This window comes from Anas acuta, chromosome 9, assembly GCF_963932015.1.
Source record: "Anas acuta chromosome 9, bAnaAcu1.1, whole genome shotgun sequence".
NCBI lineage: Eukaryota > Metazoa > Chordata > Aves > Anseriformes > Anatidae > Anas > Anas acuta.
The window spans coordinates 9,860,786-9,883,411 of NC_088987.1; the positions used below are offsets into that span (position 1 = coordinate 9,860,786).

Sequence of the window (22,626 nt, forward strand, 5' to 3'; positions counted from 1 at the left end):
AGCGAAGGTGATATCAGGCAGTTTGGACTCACTAAAAAAAAAAAAAGATATGTTTATATTGGTTCAGCTCTTAAGAGCCCTTTGGACGGTAGCCTCTGAATGTCATCCTGTACAAAATGGATGGTCACTTTGTACAGAAGGGTGTCTGTCTGTGCCAGAAATGAACAGCCCCAGTGCTTGTCCTAAAACTGACCTTTAGATTAAGTGCTGACTGCATTTTGCAAAATTATTGCCGGAGTTCCTGGAGCTAGCAATTCTGAGGACAGTTTTTATACATGAACAAGTGATGGGTCTTCATTCATGGGGCTCCCTTTTACATCGAATGACATTTTGTGGAAGGAAGCCTTGTATATAAAAACATGTTGGAAACTGCATATCAGAGGCACCCCTACTTTTCAGAGTGGAGATCATGCTATGTGTTTTTTTTTTTAACCTTAACTGACTTACTTGTCTTAAATGAACAAAGAAACAACCTGAGCTGCTAAATTTGAGCCATATTTGGGCTTTGTTGAAGCACTTCACTATGAGTTCAAAATATGCTTGAGGATCTGGAGTTAAGAAGGAAAAAGAAAAGGAAATTAAGCACTTTCACGGGACCTCTGTTTGAATTAAAATGAACAAAGGAAGGAGCAAATACAGTATCTTCCCCCATGATTACCCTATTTAATATTTCATGTGTTTTTATGTCTCAGTGGACAAGAATATTAGTGGTAACTTTCATAGGTTTGCTCATTTTTCTAGCTAGAAGCATTTTACTGCTCTTTCAGAGCTAACACATCTATTTTTTTTTTTGTCCTGCTTCAGTATGCCATTTTAGACACTAAAAAGTACTTCTAATTCTGTAACCAGTCATCTTGATTTCCTTCCTGCCCCCCACTTCCATTAGTAATGCCTGGCAGTGACTCAGAGCTACCCAGCTTTCTAGTTAGGGTGAACGAGAAACCACCAAGAGCGAGAAAAACACGGAGTGAAGGCAACCACTGGCACCCGCTCTGCTGCAGGATGGCAGCGATCTGCTGCTGGGCAGGGATTCCAAGTTGGAGTAAGAGTTTCCATTAGCCACAGCTCCTGGCTGCCTAAGGAGAGAGGCAGTGTCGTCTGTTGAAGCAGGAGACTTGAAGCCAAACCCCTCCTGAGATCTCTTTCCTCTTCTCTTACCGATTCCTGGTGCGGCAGTGGGCAAGTCGTCATGTTTACTTCCCAGTCTCTGCTGTACGGAGTTATTTAAAAGCTAATTTGAGAAGATTAATTGAAAGTTTTTGAAGTAGCAATAGGAATCGTTGAAGCTGGTAGTCACCTACCTGTAGTACCTTGCCTGTTCAGTGGCCGTCCTGTCTTCCTAGACAAGTTACAGGGTTCATCTCCCGCCTGGGGTAGCCCAAGGTGAATGTGACACCGTGAAGCTGCACAAAGTGGCAGCACAGTGAAGGAGTTTGTACCAGAGAATGCCTCCCATCAGTTTCCAGTCTGCAGATCTGTTCTTAGAAATGTGTGATATATTAATACATCCAGTAAATAACATCTTCTAAAATACACGAATCTGGTAAATCTATGGATTATCAGGAGTAATATTTTGGAACTCAATAGGCTGGGGTGCTAGAGGGCTCTGTAAGAAGAAATGAGGTAAAGGAGGAGAAAAAAAAAAAAATGAAACATTAACAGCTTATAGTCACAACGTAAACACTGGCAGTTGGAAGCGATCGTGGCTTTTTGTGTTGTCACTTGCTTATTTTACCAGGGAGGCACTTTCAGACCAAGATGTTGCCTGGAGTTCAGAGGACAGCTACACCAACCAGCAGGGAACCTGCCGGAGTTCAGCTCTGCCGTTTCCAATAAACATCACTCAATGGAGGAATTACTGCGGAGGGCTTTGAGGAGTAAAGACACTGACCAGCCACAAACAGTGCTCTATAAAACTGCCTTTCTCAAGCCTTTTACTTTTTTTCCACACTTTACACAAGGCTACAGGTCATTGAAGTGAAACTATATGAAAACAGTGGCTAAGCAGCCATACGTGTCCCGTTTAAATATTTGGTTCAAGAAGTTTGTTTCTCTGCTCCTGTGAGTATCAGGAAGTGTGAAGATCCTTTTAGACACTTAAAAAAAAAAATCACTACAGCAGTGTTGCAAAAATGACACGAAATCAAGCTGAGCTTTCCTTTATAAGCAAACGAATACAGTACGTATTTTGGGGGAAAAAATAAAAAAAGAAATACTGGTATAAACTAAAGAAGCACATAAGGTTCAAACTCCCTCATTCCATTAAAGCTAATTTCGTTGGTTTGCAGGGAGGTGAATCCCTCTGGGGGCTTCTGGTTACAACCTCAGCTGTGAGAATGAAGTTATCCGCCAGGGCCCCTTGATAGGTTATTTCCACGAAATTCCCTCCAGTTCGCTTATTGCTGAGGACCTTGAAATATTATCATAATAGTTGAGCTGTGTTGAAAAGATTGGATGTTCTGAAGTGGTTAAGGCGAAATGAAGTTGTTTCAGTCGCTGGATCCCTTTATGGTTCCCTCGCGAGGAGGAAAATCGGGTGATGTGCTGAAATTAAAGAGCGGCCAGGCTGAATCGCACACTCGTTCTTCCAAATTGTTTTGGGACAACTTAATTTTGAGCATTCTGGATAAAAATCTCTAGCCAGGCGGGTTTGAATCGCAGGGATGTGCCTTGAATTGCCTCTCCTCGCGTGTTGTTCCTCGGGGTGGCTTCTCAAGCTGCCCTGCGTGCTGCCACACCTTGCTGTAGAGCCAGGCATCTGCGGTAAGGTGGTCCCAGTGTTTTATGTTGTGATTGCATTTTTAGTTTCCCTTGTGTGTGCAGTCTCTCCCGGCTACATTCAGGTTTGTTCTTTCTGTTGAGCTACAAGCAAGCCACTTTCAAATTGCATTCTGATAAAGCCCTATGGATTTTAAAGGTCACATTCTTTTCTCCGATGAATACATCATTCCCATCGATTCACCTGCTGTTTCTGCAAACTCAGAGTATTACTGATGACATTAATTATGTTAATACGCAGAGGTTTCTTAGCATGAGCTCAAGCTTTTCTAACACGCTAATTTTTAAGATCTTTTTAAAATGCAGGAAAGATGGGGAGGAGTTGAGTGTTAACGCACTGGAAGAAAGAAAATAATTTTCTTTGTGCAATTCATGCTTCTGAGATGGTCCTGCAAACAGTGCTGAGTGTTTCGAGTTATTGATTGGTTTACTACCTAGGATGTAAAGCAATCTCCAGATGTGATCTCATGTTATTTTTCCTGCTGAGGCATTGCTATACAGGAATTCTGTCAAACCTGTTCAGAGAAGCCAAAGAAAAGCCTGAAAAACACAGGTAGCAGAAAGCAGCATAGAGCCACTGCGTTGCTTCAGCTCACTTTTAGTTTGGCGCCGTTGCCTGGTTCTCAGAACCATCTTAACATCTGTTTCGAGAGGAAACGAAAGTTACCTTTTTGGCTTCATCTCCTTATGTCTGTAACCCTTTTCTTCAAAACGAACATCTGTTTCTGGCGCTTTGGGTCTGAGGGAGAGGAAAAGTCAGTGCAATGGAAACCTGGCTCAGGTTGCGATATTTGAAGAAACAAAACCCCTTCTCCCACCGTGCCTGCCCATGCCGGACATTTATCCTCTTGTCTGAGTTCAGGAGCTCACAACACGTTTACTGGCAAATGTTGGGCATGATTTTACTGAGTGAAATGGCTTCTGTATTTCTCCAGTTCGATTAGCATCTCGTTGCAGCTGATCTGACTGCAAATTGACCTCTGTTGCATTTTTCTTTTAGATATTTACGGTGGGCCGCAACGTGAGCGCTGCCAAGAGAATAGATACGAAGAGGTTCAAGCAGAAAATCCTTTGAGGGTGGGCACATAGCTCATCCTCAGAAGTGCTGCCCAAGGTGCAGAGAGTGTCTTTGTCAGGTTCGTGCAGGAAGAACGTGATGGGCACTAATGAATGCTGGGGCTTAACAACAGGAGCAACCTCACTGCAGAGCAGAATTGCTTTGAGGTCTACTTAATATAATATAATGTAGCAGTATTAGCTGCTGCCCTATTAGCATAATTTGCTATTAAAAGTGACGTAAGGTTGACATGGGATTGAGGAATACGTGTGACTGTCTTTCCAAGTATGGGCCAAGCACAGCTTCATCCAGAACTGCCCGGTGTTAGATGACAACACGTTTTGGTGAGAGAAGATCCATGGGACAAGCTTCTGCAAGCAAAGATGTAGGGGAGAATCCTGCAAAAAGAGAAGAGTAGCGCAAAGGATACGAGGTTTATGGCATTGTGTTCATTTTTTTGCTATGATGCCGTAGCTGTTAAGTGTATTCCTCTGATAGCATAATTTGCTGTGAGATGACTTTGTTGGTTGCTGGAGATTTTTGCTGCATTTTCGCCATGTGGTTCGCACGAATCTGGATCTCCCCGGCTTCTGTTGCACAGCAATTTGTTCTGTGCAGGAGACTTTAGAAGCAGCCTGGAGTACAGCGAGTACTTGAGCGTCGGGAGTGCTTTGAAGGGATAATTGGCTTCCTTCCATTTGAGGATTTAATGGAGCACCTTTCCAGTCCTCAGCACCTCCCATCTTTTGGAGCAGCACAGTAACCCATATCTCGTGCGTCACTCCAGGGAAGCTGGTTTGTAATAAATAGCAGAGTTTTCAAAGTACCTGCTCCTGAGAGCTGGCATAGCGCTCTGGCTGGCTAGTCTGGAAGAGAGGAGATTATGCCGCTGCCTGAAAGCAGGAGAAGGTGACAGTGCTATACCCAAGGCTTCTGTAATGTTTGAGGAATAGCCTCCAGTTTGTGAGTTTGTTCTGGTACTTCTCTTGCTAGACAGAATGGATGGGCACCCGTTCTGTTCCTGCAGATACGACTCTATACAGAATTTCTGCCTTAACCTCAGGAGAAGACTCCTGTTCTCCTCCCACATTGCCAACATTTACACTTGGGCTTTATTACACACTAAAGACAGCAGCAGTTCTTCTGTGTGCAGGCAGGGTGAGTTCAGGGCCTGATTCAACAGCATACGTGTGCACATGCTTAAATGTAAGCACACAATTAAGAGTTCTGTGGGAGAGGGATTTGGGAGTTGTAATAAAAAGTGAGATTAGAGATTGGGAAGATTAGCGGACGAACGGCAGGAGTAGAGTAGGATCTGGGTGGTCTACTCTGTAATCCTGTAGTTTGGTGGTTTTTTGCATATCTTATTTTGGTCCTTACTCCTCAGACGGGATTGAAACCTCTGAGAAAAAAAGGATTCTTCTGCAAAAATACGTCTGATAAAAATACAACCCCTAAAGGCTGATCCCTACTTACCTGTGCTGTGCTTTAAAGTGCCACGCTCACCCACGTCACGAGGGCCTGGTTGTGTCTGCTGTGCAGGATAACATAAAGCCAGGAGTGGCAGCTGGGCAGTGCAGAAGAGTTGGGCACTTCAGATCAGAAGCTTTTCTGGGTCTGCAACAAAGACGCGAGTCTGAATTATCCAGGGCTTCCAGCTCTACCTTCTTATCATTTATCCCGGAGGACAATTCTTGTTTCCAGGTGATTGTTGAGATCCTGTTGGCGCCTGACTTGTAGAGAACTGTTCTTAATGCTGCATTTCTTATACAAAAAAGAAAGAAAGAAAAAAAAAAAGGTTGGCAAAGATGATGAAAGACCTTCCCATCCATCCAGGAGTGGTTAGGAACATTAGGCTTGCTTTTATTACGAGAGATAATAGTGCAGCACTTCTTAAGGCTTTAGAAAGGTGTAGACAGCAAGGAAGAAAATGAAAAATAGAGCAGTTTTTAATGGAAGAAATGACACCCACTGCTCGCTGCAGCCATTCAGATATTCAAAAAGTGCTAAACATCACAGCACACAAATACCAGTCAGGGAGACTGGGGAGAACTTTAACTCCGTAGTACTTTAATGATTAATTTCGCTTGTACTCATCCTCGTCCTTCAAGGTTACTCTTAATTACCAGCGTGGTAATATCTGGGAACATTTTGCAATGCTAAACCAGTTAAAGATAGGTATGTATGTTTGGATTTGTTTGAAGGAAATGATGTCTGTGACAGATAGAAAAAAGCAAGAATTTCTGTGCTGAGATCAGAGGCGTTCAAGACAACAAAACTCGGATTCAGACACGCACAAACCGTTTCACTTCATCAGGCTAAGCAAAGTAGGTCTGCGAGGAAGCTAATTCATGTCATGTATATAAAGCAAGTCAAATTCCAGCTACTACAAAGCTTTTACGTAAGACTTTGCTGACCCAATAGGTGGTGGAATATAAATAGATCAACAGTACACCCTTCCTTCTGCTGTTCTACCTAATCCTTCCTTGCCTTCGGGATTGAGGAGTATTTGATCTATTGAGTCTTAAATCAGACGTTCTTTCCTACAAAAAATCCCCCAAAAGCCAGGAGAATGAAAATTTAATGGTGGGAGAGTGTTCTTGTGATTTTAGAACAGGAAGCAGAATTAGGAATATACAATTGTGCTTTTTTTTTAATGTATATTAACTTCACAAAGCTGTAGCTGCATGGCCCTCTGCTTGCTCTCCCTACCTACCCCTGCCAGGTGACTTGGTGTGAGCCTCTCCAAAAAGAGTAATTGCGTTAAACCTGCATTCATTTGCTTTCTCCTTTTCAGTAATACTCCAAATGCCCTCTTCATCCTGCCTGCAGGTCTCCACTGCTGCTCAGAAGATGGAGCACTTTTTATTTTTAGTAACAATATCTCTCACACTGGGATGGAAGAATCTTAAACCAATTAAACACATTAGAAGATAACAGGGTGTGTGGGTTTGGTTCAAGATCTCCATTTTCTTCACTCTGGGGTATGTCCTAGCACCAGCCTTTCTTTCCAAGATGACAGAAATAGTGTGATAAGCTGCTAACTAGGTAAGCAGTACAGCTGCTGCTTTGTCAGGTATTCTCTTGCCAAAAAATCACTGGTGATGGGTTTTGCCTTTTTGTAAAATTCCATTCCAGTTAAGTTTTATAAGCGGTCTCAGCTTTGACTTAGGAAATTGTTTTCAGATGTCTATTTCTTTGGAAAGATTTTCTTTTTAAGAGCGAATCTCTTGAGCTTGAAGTGCTTTTTTTTTCCAGTAGAAGAGGATTGTGTGTGTTTGAGATTTGTGCTTCCCTTTTAATAATGCTTGGTTATTGGGGGGAAAAATAAAAAATAATGATAAAAAAAAACACTTGTGAACTAGCTAGAGTATTCTGATCCCTTAAAATATGTCTGCATGCACATATTTTAACTCTGTGTATGTGCTCTGAATAGCAGGTGGGTTTGGGATGCTGACCTGCGTGCCCTCACCAGCAGGGATGGAGTCTTCAGCTTTTTATTTATTCTTGATCTTTAATTTGACAGTCAGAATTCAAAGCATGGCGCAGGCGATCTTGGATTTACTCTTACCGGGGAAGCTCTGCTGCTCCGCTTGGCACCGCGCAGCCTCCAGCCAGCCCTGGGAGCTCCTAGCACCCACCAACAGTGATAGTGAGCAAATAGCCAGGATATTCTTCTGCAGGGGCTCGTTTTTTAAAGGTAATGCAGGTTTTTGGTAATCAAGTGCCCAATTTGCTGAATTACCGTCCTGCTAATAGCCAAGAGTGTTTGCATCGCAGGGGCTTGTGAAGATAAATGAACTCGTCGGCGAGATGCTCAGATTGTCTCATTTGTTATTTTTCTCTCGTACGTGGCATTTGATAGATGGCACGCTGCTTTCTATGCAAATAGCTTCACCCTGGCTAGTTTTTGTGTTTGTCTGTGGGAAGATGTATCTAAAAATGGAGGCCTTTTTGACGGTTTCAATTACAGTTGGGGCGGTTCCATCCTGCAGGTTGTGTTGGCTGGGGACTTCGATTTTTCCAGCCAGAACCACACGAAGTGCCCAGCCCAGCTGCAGGTTCTTTTTGCTGTGCTGCTGCTTGTTTTCTCCCTCTGTCTTGCTGCCTCCAGCCCCTTTGCTTCGGTATGTGGGGAGATTTTTCAACTTTCAAGCTTTCTGCCAGGAGATGGAGGTGGCATACGGGGCTCTCCGGGGGTGATGCTTTCTGCCTTCACCCCTGTCCCTCCTGGGTTAATCCCAGATCGAGTAGTAGATAATATGTGTTTTAGAACAAGTCTGGAAGGACATGAGCAGCCTGTGCCACGCTCCCTTTTCCCACCCAAGTCGTTCCTACACCATGGAAGCTGTAGGGCCGTGCCTGTGTGCACACACCCCTACCTTTCCCCCCTTTCCCTTTTGGTAGGACATGGAAAATGTGGCCAACCTTCAGGAAGGACAAGGTTCTTCACGCTTTTTCTGAAGCAGCCATCTTCCCTTCCCTCCTCCACGCAGAGAATTTTAAAACAAACGCTACCCTGTAACCCGAAATTTGCTGAAGCATCTGTTTCTTCCCTGGAGTTCTGGAAAAAAAAAAAAAAAATTTTGATCAATGTCAAGAGTCTGCCTGGAAACTGCGTATGCTGGAGAATGAATTCACTGTGCATATCTCACAGCTCCTATTTATACCTCTGTCGAGGTCCGTGTTGTCCTCATCTGCTCCTCTGCCTTCCCAGTCAGCTCCTGGAGCCTTCTCTCCTTTTCCCAGATAGTTCCCGGTGCCTCATCTGATGCAGTGATGGGCTGCAGAGCACGAGGCTGTGACGGGGCCTGGGGCTGACCGAAGGCTCTGCCCTGCTCAGAAAGGCACTGGGCAGGCGTGCAGGCTCCTCGCTCTGCCATGTAAATATCTGAGTTATGTTACAGGAGAGGTTCTTCAAGGGTAGCCTTAAGGTTATCACTGATTGTCCCATGGAAGAGGTGAGTGTTTCATGGTCGTCTGTAATCGTAACGAGCTCAATTCCCTGAGCTGGGCTTTTTGAAGGCTGGCACAGCCTCACGTGCTGAGTGAAACGAGAGTGTCCCTGCTCTTAGTGCTCAGCAGCTGCAGAAGTGGCTGTTACCAGGTCAGCAGCCATAGCACAACCCTTGGTGTTCATATTTTTAAGTCAAAAAAATCAGTGCGGTCAGGTATTATACTTTTTTCAAATGTTAAATAGGAAGCTCTTCTTTTTCTAGCTGGAGAACATTTGTTTGTGTTGAATTTTGGTGTTGTTAGCAGTGCTCTTGCTTCCCCGCAGCACAGGGACGTTGTCTTTATCCTTTCGAAGCGCTGAAAAAATGATAAATGAGGTTAACAAGCTTCAGTCCAAGTGAGAACCGAAGCTGTGACTGTACAGCTCTCAGTGCATTAATTCTGGTCAAGGGTTGGTTTGTTCATTTATTTCCTCCATGTCTTTTCTCCCCGGCCTCCTGAGAATTGGTAAATGTTCCTGGAGCTCAGCTGGAGCAGCCTTTTTTAGGGCTTCAGAAAGCACTGGGCACGGCATTTGGGAGCGTGGATACCTTGTTTTCCTTAATTGCTTCCCAATCAGAAACTGGATGAATCTTCGGGATGCGGAAACGGGGAAAATCCTCTGGCAAGGAACAGAAGATCTGTCTGTACCTGGAGTGGAGCACGAAGGTAACTGCGTGGCCTCGCTGTGCACCTGGGGGCTGGGTCGGGCTGCACCTCTGGGTCACCAAAGCTGCTGCTGTACCCGTGTTTGGAGGACAGATGTCCTGGCTCTGCTGGCCTTTGCTAGCTCAGGTGTTGGTTGCAAAATTAAAAGTCTAAAGAGATGCAGACTTTTCTCCATATAACGGGGCAGGGTTTGGTCAAAGTAGAGGTCCAAAGGAAAAGCAGCGTGGAAGAAACATACACAGTTTGTGCCTTTTCTGGCCACAGCTGACCTAATATTCTGCACTAAATTTGCCCTCTGCTTTAAAATGTCACACATGTTGCATTGGCTCTGTTCTGCTGTCCCCTGTGATTGCTAGGGCAGCCTCTTCCCTGTCCTTTCTGCCCTTGCCATGTGGCAGAGGACTCCACTGTCCCTTACACATCCCCTTTGTGACACAGCACTGTGAAGGTAACGTCCCTTGCCAAGAGCTTTGCTTTGGCTCTGCAAAGTCTGACCTCACCGAATTAATTTGAAGACTTTGCTATTAAGTGAGTGTCATGCAGCTGATCTCCAGCAAGTGGAGTCAACTTGATCATTTAATTGTGATGCTGGCATCGACATATTTTTGGTTAAACATCAAGGATTGAGTTCTGTATTGCAGTCCTAAGACTTACCCATCCCATAAATAGGGAAATTGTTGTGTCTGAAGGAAACAGCCAGCTTACCGTGCTGCCCAGGGAACAGACAGAAGATCTGTGGCAAAACACTGTGAGTCCAGTGATATACATGATTTTAAAACGGGATTAAAGCACGAGAGAAACAAGTTGCTTTCTCCTCATTTGGTCCCCAGTCACCATTCACCTGCTTTATGGAGAGAGTTCACTTTTAGGACCAGTAGTAGGTTGCCCCAGCTTAAGGGGAGGACCTGATGCCGGGAATGGAGGAGGCGAGTCAGAGGTAGGGGAAGGCCAAGCCGTGACTCTGTGATCAGTAACAGCATTTTCCAAGCTTTGTCTCCTTCAGCCTTGCTAACCCGTGCTCCCAATATCGTGCCACTGCTAGCAGCAAACAGTCCTGTCAATAGCAAACAGGCCTTAACAGGTACTTCCTCACACCCACCAAGGTGCCTATATTAAAGAAAAACATTCCAGCACTTTAAATACAACTGTAATAAAGCAACTGAAATACAACTTCCAAAAGAAATGCGATAATTCATCAGTGTAATGCTAAATTTCTTGAACCGTGGCTCAGTGATACTTCGCCTTCTTCAAACACTTGTAGTGTTTGGCGTGCTACAGCACCTGACAGCACACCCAGGAGAAACGAGGGATCAGGCTTTCAAAAGCAGAAGAAAATCAGCCAAAAATATGCCCGTTCTTCCCAGATTTGGTGCTGCAAAAGCTTCACGTGGACACGTGGCTTGTCTTTGAAGCCTCTTCTCTCTGTCTCAGCAGACCGACACCGCCTTGGTTCAGTGAGAGCCTCAGGACAATGTGATTTGGGGCAGCTGGAGCTGTGCTCATGAGTGTTCATGGTGCTGCCCCATTTCCCATCGTCTTTCTCTTTGACAAGTCAGATCAGCCTCACCACATCTCAGATTTTCCTCACATATAAAACAGGAACACTCCCCTCCATCAGAGGAGCTTGGGGAATTAATTAAAGCATATTCTGGCGTGAGATTAATGCCCGTTGTACAAGGAATTGTCCAGACCTTATCTGGTGTGCGGTTCGGTCATCCATCTAAAAGATGAATGACTGTAAACTTGAGCAGGTGCAGAGAAGAGCTCTTAGGTAAAGCCACTGGAAAAAAATTAAGGGTGGGAGGATGGTCCTCCTTTGGAAAAGAGAGGAAAAAAAGCCATTCTTGTATAGCTTAGCGAGGAAAGAAGGCTGAGATGGCTCGGGTGTGTGTTCTGGGCCTTTCAGGGCACATAGCAAGCAATCACATAGAGAGCAGAGTGAATAAAAGATAATTAATTTAAATGTGATTTTTATTTAAGTACAAGTTTCTTTAAAAGCTAACTCTTAAATTTCAGATCATGATGCTCTGTTAATACCCAAACTTACTGCTTAGATGAAATTAAAAGAATATTAATGCGGAATTAGATTGCGGCTGAAGCTTTAGTGTTAACCCACTGGATGTGGTGCAGATCACTGCCTGAGAACCTGAAGTGGAATTTACCAACCAGCTAAATCAGCTTCTGATAGCAGGAGATTTACCATACACCCAGTTAGCTCAATTCAGTGACAGTGCATTTAACACTGGGAGCTGGGAAACAGCAAAGTTTCTTCTCTTCCAGTACATAAACAAAGCGAGGTGCAGGCAGCTGACATCCAGCACTTGTAAAGTCCCCAGAATTGTTGCCAGTCCCCACAGTCCCTTCCATTCAGGAAATACAAACCATCCTTTCATTGTCTAAGAAAAGATGCAGTTTTCAGTACAAAGTATGTGTGGATGAACCAGCTTTTTTTTTTTTTTTAACATATCCCAAATATGTCACATAGTTTTATTAAACTATGAGAAAACATAACAATACTGATGGTTTAATTGAATTTCAGTTTTTCACTGGCCCCAAATGAGTAGTTTAGTAAATCAGAAATGTATCACCCATCACCTTCTTACAGAGTTAAGTGTCAGAATTAAGAATCCGAATTAGTATGATAGCTATATAAAAGCTTTAAGAAACGTGCAAGTATAATAAATACGTCCTCAGGTTAAAAAATAACAGGAGAACATTTAGGATAAAGTCTGTGCTTACCTGCATTTCGGTGCGTTTTGATGGTCCTAGCTGATGAGCATCAAACTTCTTTCTCTTCTATCTTTTTAACAGAAAAGAAGAGGTACAAAAGTAAAATGTGTTTAAAATAAAAAAATGAAAACTCTCAGCTTGGTGGTATAAATATCAATTAAAATCTCTTAGATCGCAGCTTTAAAGACAACACAGTCCTACTTGTATTAAAAGTAACCTTTTATTTTGCAGTTTTACAATATTAAAGCAAACCTTCTCAGCAGTTTGTCTCGGGGATGAAAGAAATGTAATTACTAAATTGCAGAATAGTTTTAACAAGTCATTTTGCACTTAACTGCAAAGGGATGTTTGTGCACAACAGGCTGGAGTCTGTACTTGTGAGGGCAGTCAAGGATGGTGCCATGCAGATTTCCAGGCTGAAAAAAAAAAGCTAAAAATAATTAGAGCGCTTTACATTTAAAACTCTTCTCTTGCACTTTTAACTTTCTTTTTTTATTTATTTATTTTTATTTTGGCAAGCCAGGGACTGTGTACTTCTCCATGGGATAGGGCAGTAGCTCGCATTCCCTTGCCCTCCAGCAATCTAGATGGCTCTCAGAGCAAGGTCCTGCTCCATCAGACAGTTTCACATCAGGTGGATATGCCAGGGGTTTGGAGGACTCTTACTTTTATTAAACAGCAGCCTGCTGTCTGCTCACGGATGTTTTGATAGGCTTCCCATTTCGGACTAGTTTGGCACATAAAGCACGTACCAGCTGTATTCCCTCCCCTCTTTATTTTTAATAAATTGACACGAAACACTTTCTGCTACGCAGGAAGGATTATGTACAATCACACCACTTAAGTATGACAGGCTTGGGAGATTTTTACTATACTGGTTCCCCCACTCCCAACCTTATTCATCTGATTTGGACCTTTCAGCATATGAACCTGTGCTGCAAACTGCCCCTCCTCTTACTCCTTCACCTTTAAAAAAAAAAACATGAAATATCAAACAGGTACAGTTGTCTCACCTGTTGCAAGAGCACAAATAACTCAGATTTGCCTCTCTCAAACCATGCTGTTTGCTGCTGACTTTTCTGCCTGTGTGAGGCTCAACGCTCAGGGAAGAGGCGTTTCGTGTACTTGTACAGGATGACGTCCCAGAGCTACGAGAGCTGGCTGGAACAGTGCTGCCGGGCTGAGGAATTTGTGGTTTGCTGGGGATGCACAGCCTGAAAGGGAAGAAGAAGTGAGAAGAACTAACACGCCTGTGTACAAACAGCCCTTTGGCTGCATGTGACCTTCAGCATGTTCCCTACAGTAAAAATTCAAGTTGCATCTCAGTGTTTTGGCTTGAAGAACCGTGTTTTTAGTGACAGAGTTAAGAACTAGCACTTTGAGAAATCAGTGTTTTATTCCTGGTTGTGTTATGAGGTTCATTCCTGGCTCTGGGCATTCCTGGCTTAGATTTCACACCTGCAAATGTAAAAACAAAGTAGGGAGAGTCCTTTGTGCTTGCTTGTCTCCTACTACTATGATCTTGTACTGCACTAATCGCTGTTTCAATGTATTCTCTAACAGCACCCAAAGCAGCTGGGTTTGTTTCATTGTGTCCAAATAACGCTTGTTTATCTGTTTGACAGCTCGAGTTCCTAAAAAAATCCTGAAATGCAAAGCAGTGTCTCGGGAGTTAAACTTCTCCTCGGCAGAACAAATGGAAAAATTCCGCCTGGAACAGAAAGTTTATTTCAAAGGGCAGTGTCTAGAAGGTATGTGCCTGCTCTGCGTGCGGCCCTGCTGCAGCACAGGGGGTGAACCCCAGCGTGGCCAGGATTAGAGGAACTAAACCGGGTTGAACGCAGCAATTTTAATTTTTCAGAGTGGCCCTGAAGCACTCATCTTGTCAGGACTAATGGGCCGCAGCATTAGGGATAGCATTTCATAAGTGTATTAACACTTTGTTATGTAAGCAAAAAATCTGGGTAATCATGCCGCAGGGCATAAATCCACCGCAGGCTGCCTGAGGCTAGGAAACGGGTTATTTTAGTGTCACCCATTGTGGGGATTCATGCATCTTCCTCAGCAGCACCTTGTGCTGGCCTCTGCCAGGCTGGAGGCTGGGCTAAAGGAGCCTCTGGTTTGCTGTGGTCGCAGCTGTGCCCCTGGGTGTTCGCTGCCTGCGTCTCAGCCTCATCTCCTGGCTGCGGTATTACTCCTAATCTGGGGGAAGGAGGGGCAGAGAAACATTGAGCTCCTTGTCTTTGGGGCAACCAGTTGGACGCTTCGTCTGAACTGGCTCCGCAGGATGTCTGCAAGGGGGGGGGGATGTGATTTCCCTGCTCCCGATGAGGTGCGATGGAATTTCCATCGGATGCTAAGGAAGCGGCGTGCGTTTATCGCTTCCATCAGCTCATACAGAAAGGGAGTAGCTGCATTAAGAGGAGGGCAGGGTTCAGTGCATTTTAAGTCGTAATGTAAAATTAAAATTTACAAAGTAATGTAAATGTAAAACGTTGGCAGCACTGCAAGACAGATAAGGGAGTTCCCCAGCCTGTCAGGTGAAAAGCAAAAGGACCATTTGTGGATTTTTTTTTTCTTCTTTTAAATGCCTCTGAATCTTCTTTTTACTTTGCAGAGTGGTTCTTTGAATTTGGTTTTGTGATTCCTAACTCCACAAACACTTGGCAGTCCTTGATAGAGGCAGCACCTGAATCACAGATGATGCCAGCTAACGTTTTAACGTGAGTGCCTTGGGCTTACAGAACCTGAGAGCAGGCAAAGAAAAAGCAGTGCATGACATTTCCTTGGGGGCCACAGTGGGAATGGAGAGAGAGAGCTGCTACCAGCTCTGAGTCACCCTCGCTGCTATTAGCTTCTGAGAGATAAAAGGGGCGAAGCCAACCTCATTACCTGCTTTCCCATAGGTCCAATTTGCATTAATATAGCAATAAAAGTTTGGAGAAACTGGAACTGATCCTTTATTAGAGCTGCTTTATTTTTTTTTTGAAAGGTGATCTGTGAAAGGGTTTAAAAATGCTTTGCAGCTTAGTGCCCCTCACATCCAAATGGGCAAACAAAAATAGATATTTGGACCACTTTCAAATCCAGCGATTGGTGACTGAATCCTGTCCAAGGTGGGTGTTTTTCAGGCAGAATGTCACCCATGGGAGCTGCTCAACTGTTTGTTCCATCCCTGTACCATTTTGTCAAGCTTCGTGTCCTTACATTTGAGTATAATCTATGCATTTAGTCCTGTGGAGTGGCATCTGAGGATAAAATACCCTTAACAGGTAGGAAGCAGTCACTTTACAGTAATCCATAATGGGATTCACACACTTCCCTCATAAACGCCTCGTCCTGGCCACAGTTTGCACGTTGACTTCTGAGCCTTCCTCTAGGACTTGGATCAGAATAACACGTGCTGGGCAGTGCTCTGACTGGCAACAGCAAGGCACGAGGTTTGCTGAGGTGAGGGAAAAGTGAGATGAAGGAAAAGGCTCTTTGAGGGAAGCCCCTGGGAAGCTGTAATCACGGACAAAAGGCCACCCTCCCTGCTGTGGCTGATGTGGTGCTAGATGGGTGCTGGCACGCACACAAGGAGCACGTTGCCAGCAGAGACAGAAGGGTACAGGAATCCTTGTGCCAACCCGAGGCAGATAGAGAGCAGCTCGTCTCACCACAAGGTCACCGTGTCCTCTGGAAGACCTCCCTCCTTCTCCAGCGTTTTCCCTCTTGTTCCATCTGGAGGAAAGCCAGTGGTGTAGAGAAGGCACTGGGATGGGAAACGCCATCACTGATCGCTACTCGCAGCACGTTTCAAAGAGATAGCGGGCTCAGAAGGAAGCCTTGGTGTTAGGCACGTGCTCCTGGCCGCAAGCTGCTCAAGGAACTTGGAGGTGCCACACACATCCTTGGCTCCCAGGGCTGGTGGCATTTATTCAGAATAGGAGGTGCCAGGTCAGGAACCAGAGTAAAGAAACAAAGACGTCTGACAATTGGTACCGACCGTCTCAGGAAATCACGTCATTTTTCGGGACTGGGAGTCGTTAGAGTCCAGTTCTCAAATGACACTGAGGATTTTCCAGGGTCCCGTTCTTTCCCTGGAGCCTCTCCAGGCTGTCCGGCAGCGTGGGGATGGGGGGATCCACATGGGAACGCAGTGGGGAAATCCTTCACCCTGATGGCCACAGGATCGGGACACAGCGCTCACTGCACGGGGCTCTAAGCTAGAGGAAGTGTTGTGGGGAGCAAGCTGTCAGCCTGGGTTTGTGGTAGCATTGAAAGGAGCAGCCTGTTTTTAGTATCTTTGTGCTCTTCTAACACCTCTTCTCTCTCCCCTTTTCCTTCCGCAGTGGTAATGTTATTATAGAAACCAAATTCTATGACGACGACCTTCTTGTAAGCACTTCCAGAGTGAGACTTTTCTACGTTTGAGATGGGGCTTTTTGGAGCTGTTTTAGTTTTCCTCCATGCAGTTCTTGGTGCAGAACCTCCTGACTATCCAGTGGAAGACACTCCTGTAGGCAGTGACCCTGGGGACCAGCTCAACGTGGGTTGTGACCTTTGCCCATCGTTATTTTGCTTTCTTCTCTGACAAGACCAGACCAAACCCTCAGAGACGGGACCATCTGCTCGGCGGCGCGGTGGGGAATAGAGGCTGTCTCTGAAAATGGGCAAACGGTGGTCGTGCAGAACCAATACTGTAAATTATGTTAGTTTTATCCTTTGTACTTCTCTGGATCCTGGTATAACCTCCCGTTTCTACTCACACCCCACTCTCAACATGTTTCGTTCAGCTGGGGGTGGGGGGCGTTAAGTTATCCTTTTCCATTTTCTCATGTTGTAGGTTTTTATCCTTTCACTGGATTTCTGTGTAACTGGTCCACACTTCCTCTTACCCCGAACTTGTAAAATAGACTGTGATATCACCCAATGTAATTACAACAAATTTCTCAATTAAAACATTCCTACCGTCCAAAGAAGGGAAGAAAGGTTGGTGCCGTGCGTTTTTTCACACACAAACTCTTCCCAGCCCAGCCAGCAGCAGAACAGAGCTTTCCATGCCCCTGCTTCTCCCCCAGCCCCCGTGGCCTCGTTAAATTGCATTTCCCACAGCTGAGCAGGCAGGAGAAGCTTCACAACTGCTGTGACCACAGGCAGGTTTCTTCCCTGGTCTCATTTCTGTCCGTTAGTCCCTCGGGGCGGTTTGTCCCTTTTGCACAGCCATGGGTTTCTTGAGCAGCACTGCTCTGTTTGGCTTCCCAAGCTCCTGGGGACACTCAGACCTCTGGAAAATCCATTTTCCCCTGAGCCTGCCTGCGTTGGTGCTGCGCTGGGCTCTGCTCCCCAAAACACATCTGTGGCTGCAGCTGCTGATGCCAACAGCCCCCTGCCTGCGGGACTTTAATGGCACGTGGAGGCACTTTTGCTACTCCAGGCTTCACGACACACACTGCTCCTCTTCCCCGTTGTCCCGTTATTCATCCTACCAAGCATAAATCTTGTGAAGCGTGCGCCTTCAGCCCCTGCTCTCACACCTCACAGGTAGCTTTGTGATCACACAACTCCTTGGTCAGCCTGACCGGCTGGGCTTGAGCTTCTCGAGGGAGTCACAGGAGGATTCAGGGCACATTTCAGACCCGCATTCAGCCGCTGGCCGGCTGGGGGAGGGAGTTAAAAGCAGAGTTAATTTTTAAGGTGACTTGAGGGCATCCAAAACCCTGATAAAACCAAAAGCTCGGCTACCTCCGAGCCTCGGCTCGCAGCCCTGGCGCACGGCCGCCCCCCGGTGGCTCCGCTGGAAGCAGCCGCCGCTGATCCCGGCCCAGGCTCTCCCAGTTCGCCCCAGCACCTCCCAGTGCCTCCCAGTGCGTGGTAGCGCAGCAAATTCACAGCGAAGGAACCCGGGAGGGGCTGGAGCCGAGCACACGGGGCTGTGCGGGGTGCGGATGACCCCAGGGGCTGCAGAGCATCCTAGGCGCACCGTGAGCTTCTGGAGGTGTTGGCCACCACCTGGGACCTGCTCTGATGTCCCCTCCTTGTCACACGCAGCGATTCCACCTTTCATTTCCAAAATATTCCCACCTGGAACTGGCACCTCGGGGGCAGGGATGCTCCCCACAGCCCGCACCCACACACAGGAACAGTTTAGGGGGATCAGGACCCAGATGGACCATGCGAGGAGCCCCTCACCACGCAGGGACCTCCTCAGCTCCTCGCACCCACTGCCTCCAGGTGCTCGCTGTGGCCGTCACCACCCGATGAGGGGCAGGAAAACGTCCGTGTGGTTCCTCCCAGCCTGGCCACCGCAGCTGGCGAGCGCCTTCCAGCCGCCGGCACGCACGAGGCATCGATTTCTGCGAGCGCCGCGGGGCAGGGAACGTGCCGGGGAGGCGGCGGCCCCCCACGTCGGCACAAGCAAGGGGTGACACGCAAAAAGCTGTGGCCCTAAGGGAGCTCTGGGCTCGGTTTCGGGGGGCCATCACGCCCACCACCCCCATTGCCAGCCACCCAGGGAGGCTCCGGCAGAGCCAGGCGCGGGCTGGGGTTGGCGAGCTGCCCCGATGTAACTCGGGCGGGTGAGCAGAGCCTCCCTAACGTGGCTAATTGCCTGATTCACCGGGGTTACCCGCCAACAAAAGGCGCACAAACAGCCCAGGGCCACGTTACGCACGGTGCCTGCGTTGCTACTCTTACCTGCCGCGGGAGCAGGGCCGGCACGGGCAGCGCGTGCAGGCCGGGAAGGTTCGGGTCCCCCAGCCAAAGGCCCTGTTTCAGCCCAAAATGCCCAAATTCTGCCCTAGAGAAGCCCCATCTGCCACCATCCCAGTGCTGGGGGACCTGGGTGGGATCCCCTTTTGGGGCTCAGTGCCCAGCTCACCCCTTCCCATGGCCAGGCACGTGCCTGTCACAGCTGGAGTAGCTTCTGACCTCCCAAAAGGGGCCGAGGCACCGCTGCTCCCCCAGCACCCTGGGGTAAATGGGATTTCACCCAGGCGCAGGGAATGCCCTGCACCCCCTGACCCTTCACCACCTCCTCGCAGGGAACTCCCCGGCACGGAGCAGGGGCACCGGGGGCTTCATCCTGCCTGCTCCAGGCTGGCAAATCCCTGGTGTGGGATTTAGGCAGGCAAACCCCACAGCTCCGGGGCTACCGAAAGCAGGAGGTGACCACACCAAGCTCCCTGCCTGCCCCACAGCCCCCCCACGTCCCCAAATTTCCCATTGTGCCAGCGGCCAGATCTCGGTGGCACTGCCCCAGGGGACACAGGGCTGTCCCCAAGGGCTCTGCGGTGACACCCGTGGGATCGCGGTGCTGCCTGGCTTCCCCGGGCAGCGGCACTAGGTGGTGCTGCAATATCACCGATATCGCCCCATTTTGCGCAACGCCTGCTCCGTGCTGCCTGCCGAGCCCTTGGGCGCCGTCTCGGGGCGTCACAGCGGCTGGGGACATCGGGAGAGCCACCAGGAGGACGGCCACCAGTGGCAGGTAGGTGTTGGGGTCACCCAGGGGGGGATCTGCCCCGGGGGGAGCAGTATTTGAGCTGGGTATGACCAGAGACAACCCAAGGGGACAGCGCGGTGGCCTTGGGACGGGGACTGTCCCCCATCCTGGGGGATGCAAGGCTGGGAGCAGGGTTTGGTTCTCCAGGGGTCCTTGTTCCTGGTCAGGGCAGGGTGTTTGACTCGCTGTGGGTTGCCCTCCTTGGGGACAGGGTCCCCAGAGCCCTCCCGGTGCCCAGGGGAGGATGAGCTCAGCTCGGGCAGGGAGCAGCCGGCACGGGGAGGGCTGGCAGCGGGGCACCGCATCCAGCTGGGCCTCCTTGGGGTCCTGCACCACGGCTCCCATGCTTGGGGTCCATGGGGTAAACAGCAGGTGGGGATGGGACAGGAACCAGATCCCCCACAGCTGCCCTACAGCACGGGCTGGGCTCTCCCCCCTGCACCAGGCAGCACCTGTGAGCCATTAATGAGGCACTTCTTGGCTAATTGGGATGGGCTGGGACCGGCCACGAGCCCCACACTGCCTCAGCCCCCTTCCTCCAAAAGGGGCTGCTCCCCAGGGACACCTCACGCCCCAGGCCAGGCGGTGATCGCTGTGCGGAGCGGCAGCTCGGCGGTGTTTATTTTCAACAGCAACACCTCAAAATCCCTTCTGGTTGTGTGATCTCGAGGAGCCGTGCCCGGAGGGCAGCCGCGCTTGGCAGGCTCTGAAGCAGACGCCAGCGATGATCCGCTCCTCCCAGACGCAGACCGCACCAGGAACCCCGTGTCTAGAGCGGGGCCCAAGGCAGGCAGGGTCTCCACCGACCCCACAGGGTGTTCCAGATCTCACGGAGCTTTGTCAAGATGCAGCACGAGGAGGCTGGAAGCGTTTGGATGAGGCTGGATGAAAGCTACGGCTGGGCACGTGCCAGGCTCAAGCGGATTAAACGGGCCCTAACCTCTGATGAGCTGGAGATGGATCTCCTGGTGCAGACCCCGCAGGCGTTGGGCTCAGCCCCGTGGCTGTGTTGGTGTCACGGCTCCATCGGTGTGGCATTGGGCTGACCGCGGGGAGGTCTCTCTCCATCCAGCAGAGTCCATGGTCAAGGCGGTCACCCGCATGCGTGGCACGGCCCTGAGCCCTCACAGGCTCATCAAGGCAACCGGCAGCCCTCACCATGCCCCTAACGGTGCCTTCAGCGCTTGGCTCCATGGCGCTGCCTCCGTCCTTCCCTCCAGGACCAGCACCATCGGAGGCCTGGGTGCCACCACATGGCTCGTGGGGAGGCCCAGGTGAGGAGATGGCCCCACACACCCTGCCCGAGGCACGTGGTGGCTTCTTCGCCTCTGGTCACAGCTTCTGGCCATGGCAGCCATCACGGCGACGAGGACGCGCTTCTGCTGAGCGCCCTGAGGGACGTTCCAGGGTAGAGGCCGGCTCATGGCAGAGACCATCCCAAGACATCTTCGGAGGCTCCCTCAGCCTCAACGACCCACAGGAGCCTCCTGCAGCCCAACGGGACGTGGATTCCCCATCCCAAGGGCCTCATCCCTTCAAATTTGCCTCATCCCTTCAGATTTGGGCTCAAAGCCCAGGATTTTGGTTCCATGGAGGCCAGGAGCCCCCTCCCAGCCTCACGTCCTCCGCAGACCCCACCCGCACCCCGCGGGGGCAGCCCCGCCACTGAGGGCACCCTGGAGCCCCCCGCCCTTTATAGCCCTCGGTGGGACCCGGCTGCCCCTGATTGGCTGGCACGGTTGACAGGGATTGGCTCAGAGCAGCCCCCCGCCCTGCGATTGGTCAGCCTGCTGCCACGGGAGGCTCAGCCAGGTGGCGGCGTGTGGTTGGCTGGGGGCTCCCGGCTACAGCCTGCGATTGGCCAGGCTTGGGTGCTGCTTGGCTGCGATTGGTGGAGGGAGCGTGGCGGGGGGAGGAGCAAAGGGAAGGACAGGTGGCAGCAGGCGATTGGCTGCCGGGCAGTGCGGCTGCAAGGGGATTGGCTGAGGGCTGCGGGGGGGGGGCTCTGTGTGGTATCTGTGAACTGAGTTGTGCCCGGTCTCAGCCTGGAGCTGGGGCACTGGGGACGGGGACAGGGGGACAGGGACATGGGGACAGGGATGGGGACACGGGGGGGCTGCCAGAGTCATGGCGGGGGGTGGCGGGGAGAAATGGGGCTGCCATAGTGCCCAGGGTAAGGGACGGAGGATGGAGGACAGAAAATGGAGGACAGAAAATGGAGGACGGATAATGGAGGATGGAAGATGAAGGACGGATGATGGAGGACAGAAAATGGAGGACGGATGATGGAGGACGAAGAATGGAGGACGGAGGATAGAGGACAGAAGATGGAGGACGGATAATGGAGGATGGAGGACAAAGAATGGAGGACAGAGGATAGAGGACAGAAGATGGAGGATGGAGGATGAAGAATGGAGGATGAAGGACAGAGGATAGAGGACGGATAATGGAGGATGGAAGATGAAGGACGGATGATGGAGGACAGAGAATGGAGGATGAAGGACAGAAGATGGAGGACAGAGGATAAAGAATGGAGGATGGATAATAGAGGACGGAGGATGAAGGATGGATGATGGAGGATGGAGAACAGAAGATAGAGGACAGAGGATGGAGGACAGATAATGGAGGACGGATAATGGAGGACAGAGGATGAAGGACAGATGATGGAGGATGGAGGACCTGGAGCCATGATCTGGGGGCTGTCCCCGTCCCACCCCTCCTCACCACCCACGCCCCAATGCCAGCCCGCAGCCGTGCCCGCTCTCAGCCCCCGTGGGAGGCAGCAGGACCTCAGCACCACGGAGCCTGCCCTCGGCAGCTCCCACTGCTGCTGCAGGCGGTATTTGAATAATTTGCCTTGCAAATCCGCAGGCACCGGCTCCGATCGCGCAGTGGGGGCGTCGGGCACCGT

General features: G+C 49.1%; 1 protein-coding gene and 1 long non-coding RNA gene across 4 annotated transcripts in view; one reads left to right on the top strand and one right to left on the bottom strand.

Moving 5' to 3' along the window:
- The window catches only part of PDE6D (phosphodiesterase 6D), a 35,560-nt gene extending 18,358 nt beyond the window's left edge, over window positions 1–17,202 (top strand). Inside the window, exons 2-5 of the mRNA XM_068692619.1 lie at window positions 9,411–9,499; window positions 13,855–13,980; window positions 14,847–14,952; window positions 16,564–17,202. Of these exons, the coding sequence (XP_068548720.1) occupies window positions 9,411–9,499; window positions 13,855–13,980; window positions 14,847–14,952; window positions 16,564–16,645 (403 nt within the window). The 3' untranslated portion in view covers window positions 16,646–17,202. The remainder of the gene's footprint in view (window positions 1–9,410; window positions 9,500–13,854; window positions 13,981–14,846; window positions 14,953–16,563) is intronic.
- Window positions 936–13,861, bottom strand: LOC137861338 (uncharacterized). Of its 3 annotated transcripts, none has more exons than XR_011099551.1 (6): window positions 13,243–13,861; window positions 12,565–12,645; window positions 12,239–12,299; window positions 5,312–5,452; window positions 1,159–1,475; window positions 936–1,076 (listed from the first exon to the last, which is right to left on the bottom strand). It is a non-coding gene; the product is annotated as an uncharacterized lncRNA (long non-coding RNA). The 3 variants fall into 3 exon arrangements; XR_011099550.1 differs by lacking the exon at window positions 936–1,076 and adding an exon at window positions 8,264–8,399 and having other exon boundaries at window positions 1,107–1,475; XR_011099549.1 differs by lacking the exon at window positions 936–1,076 and having other exon boundaries at window positions 1,107–1,475.
- Window positions 17,203–22,626: the final 5,424 nt, after the last annotated feature.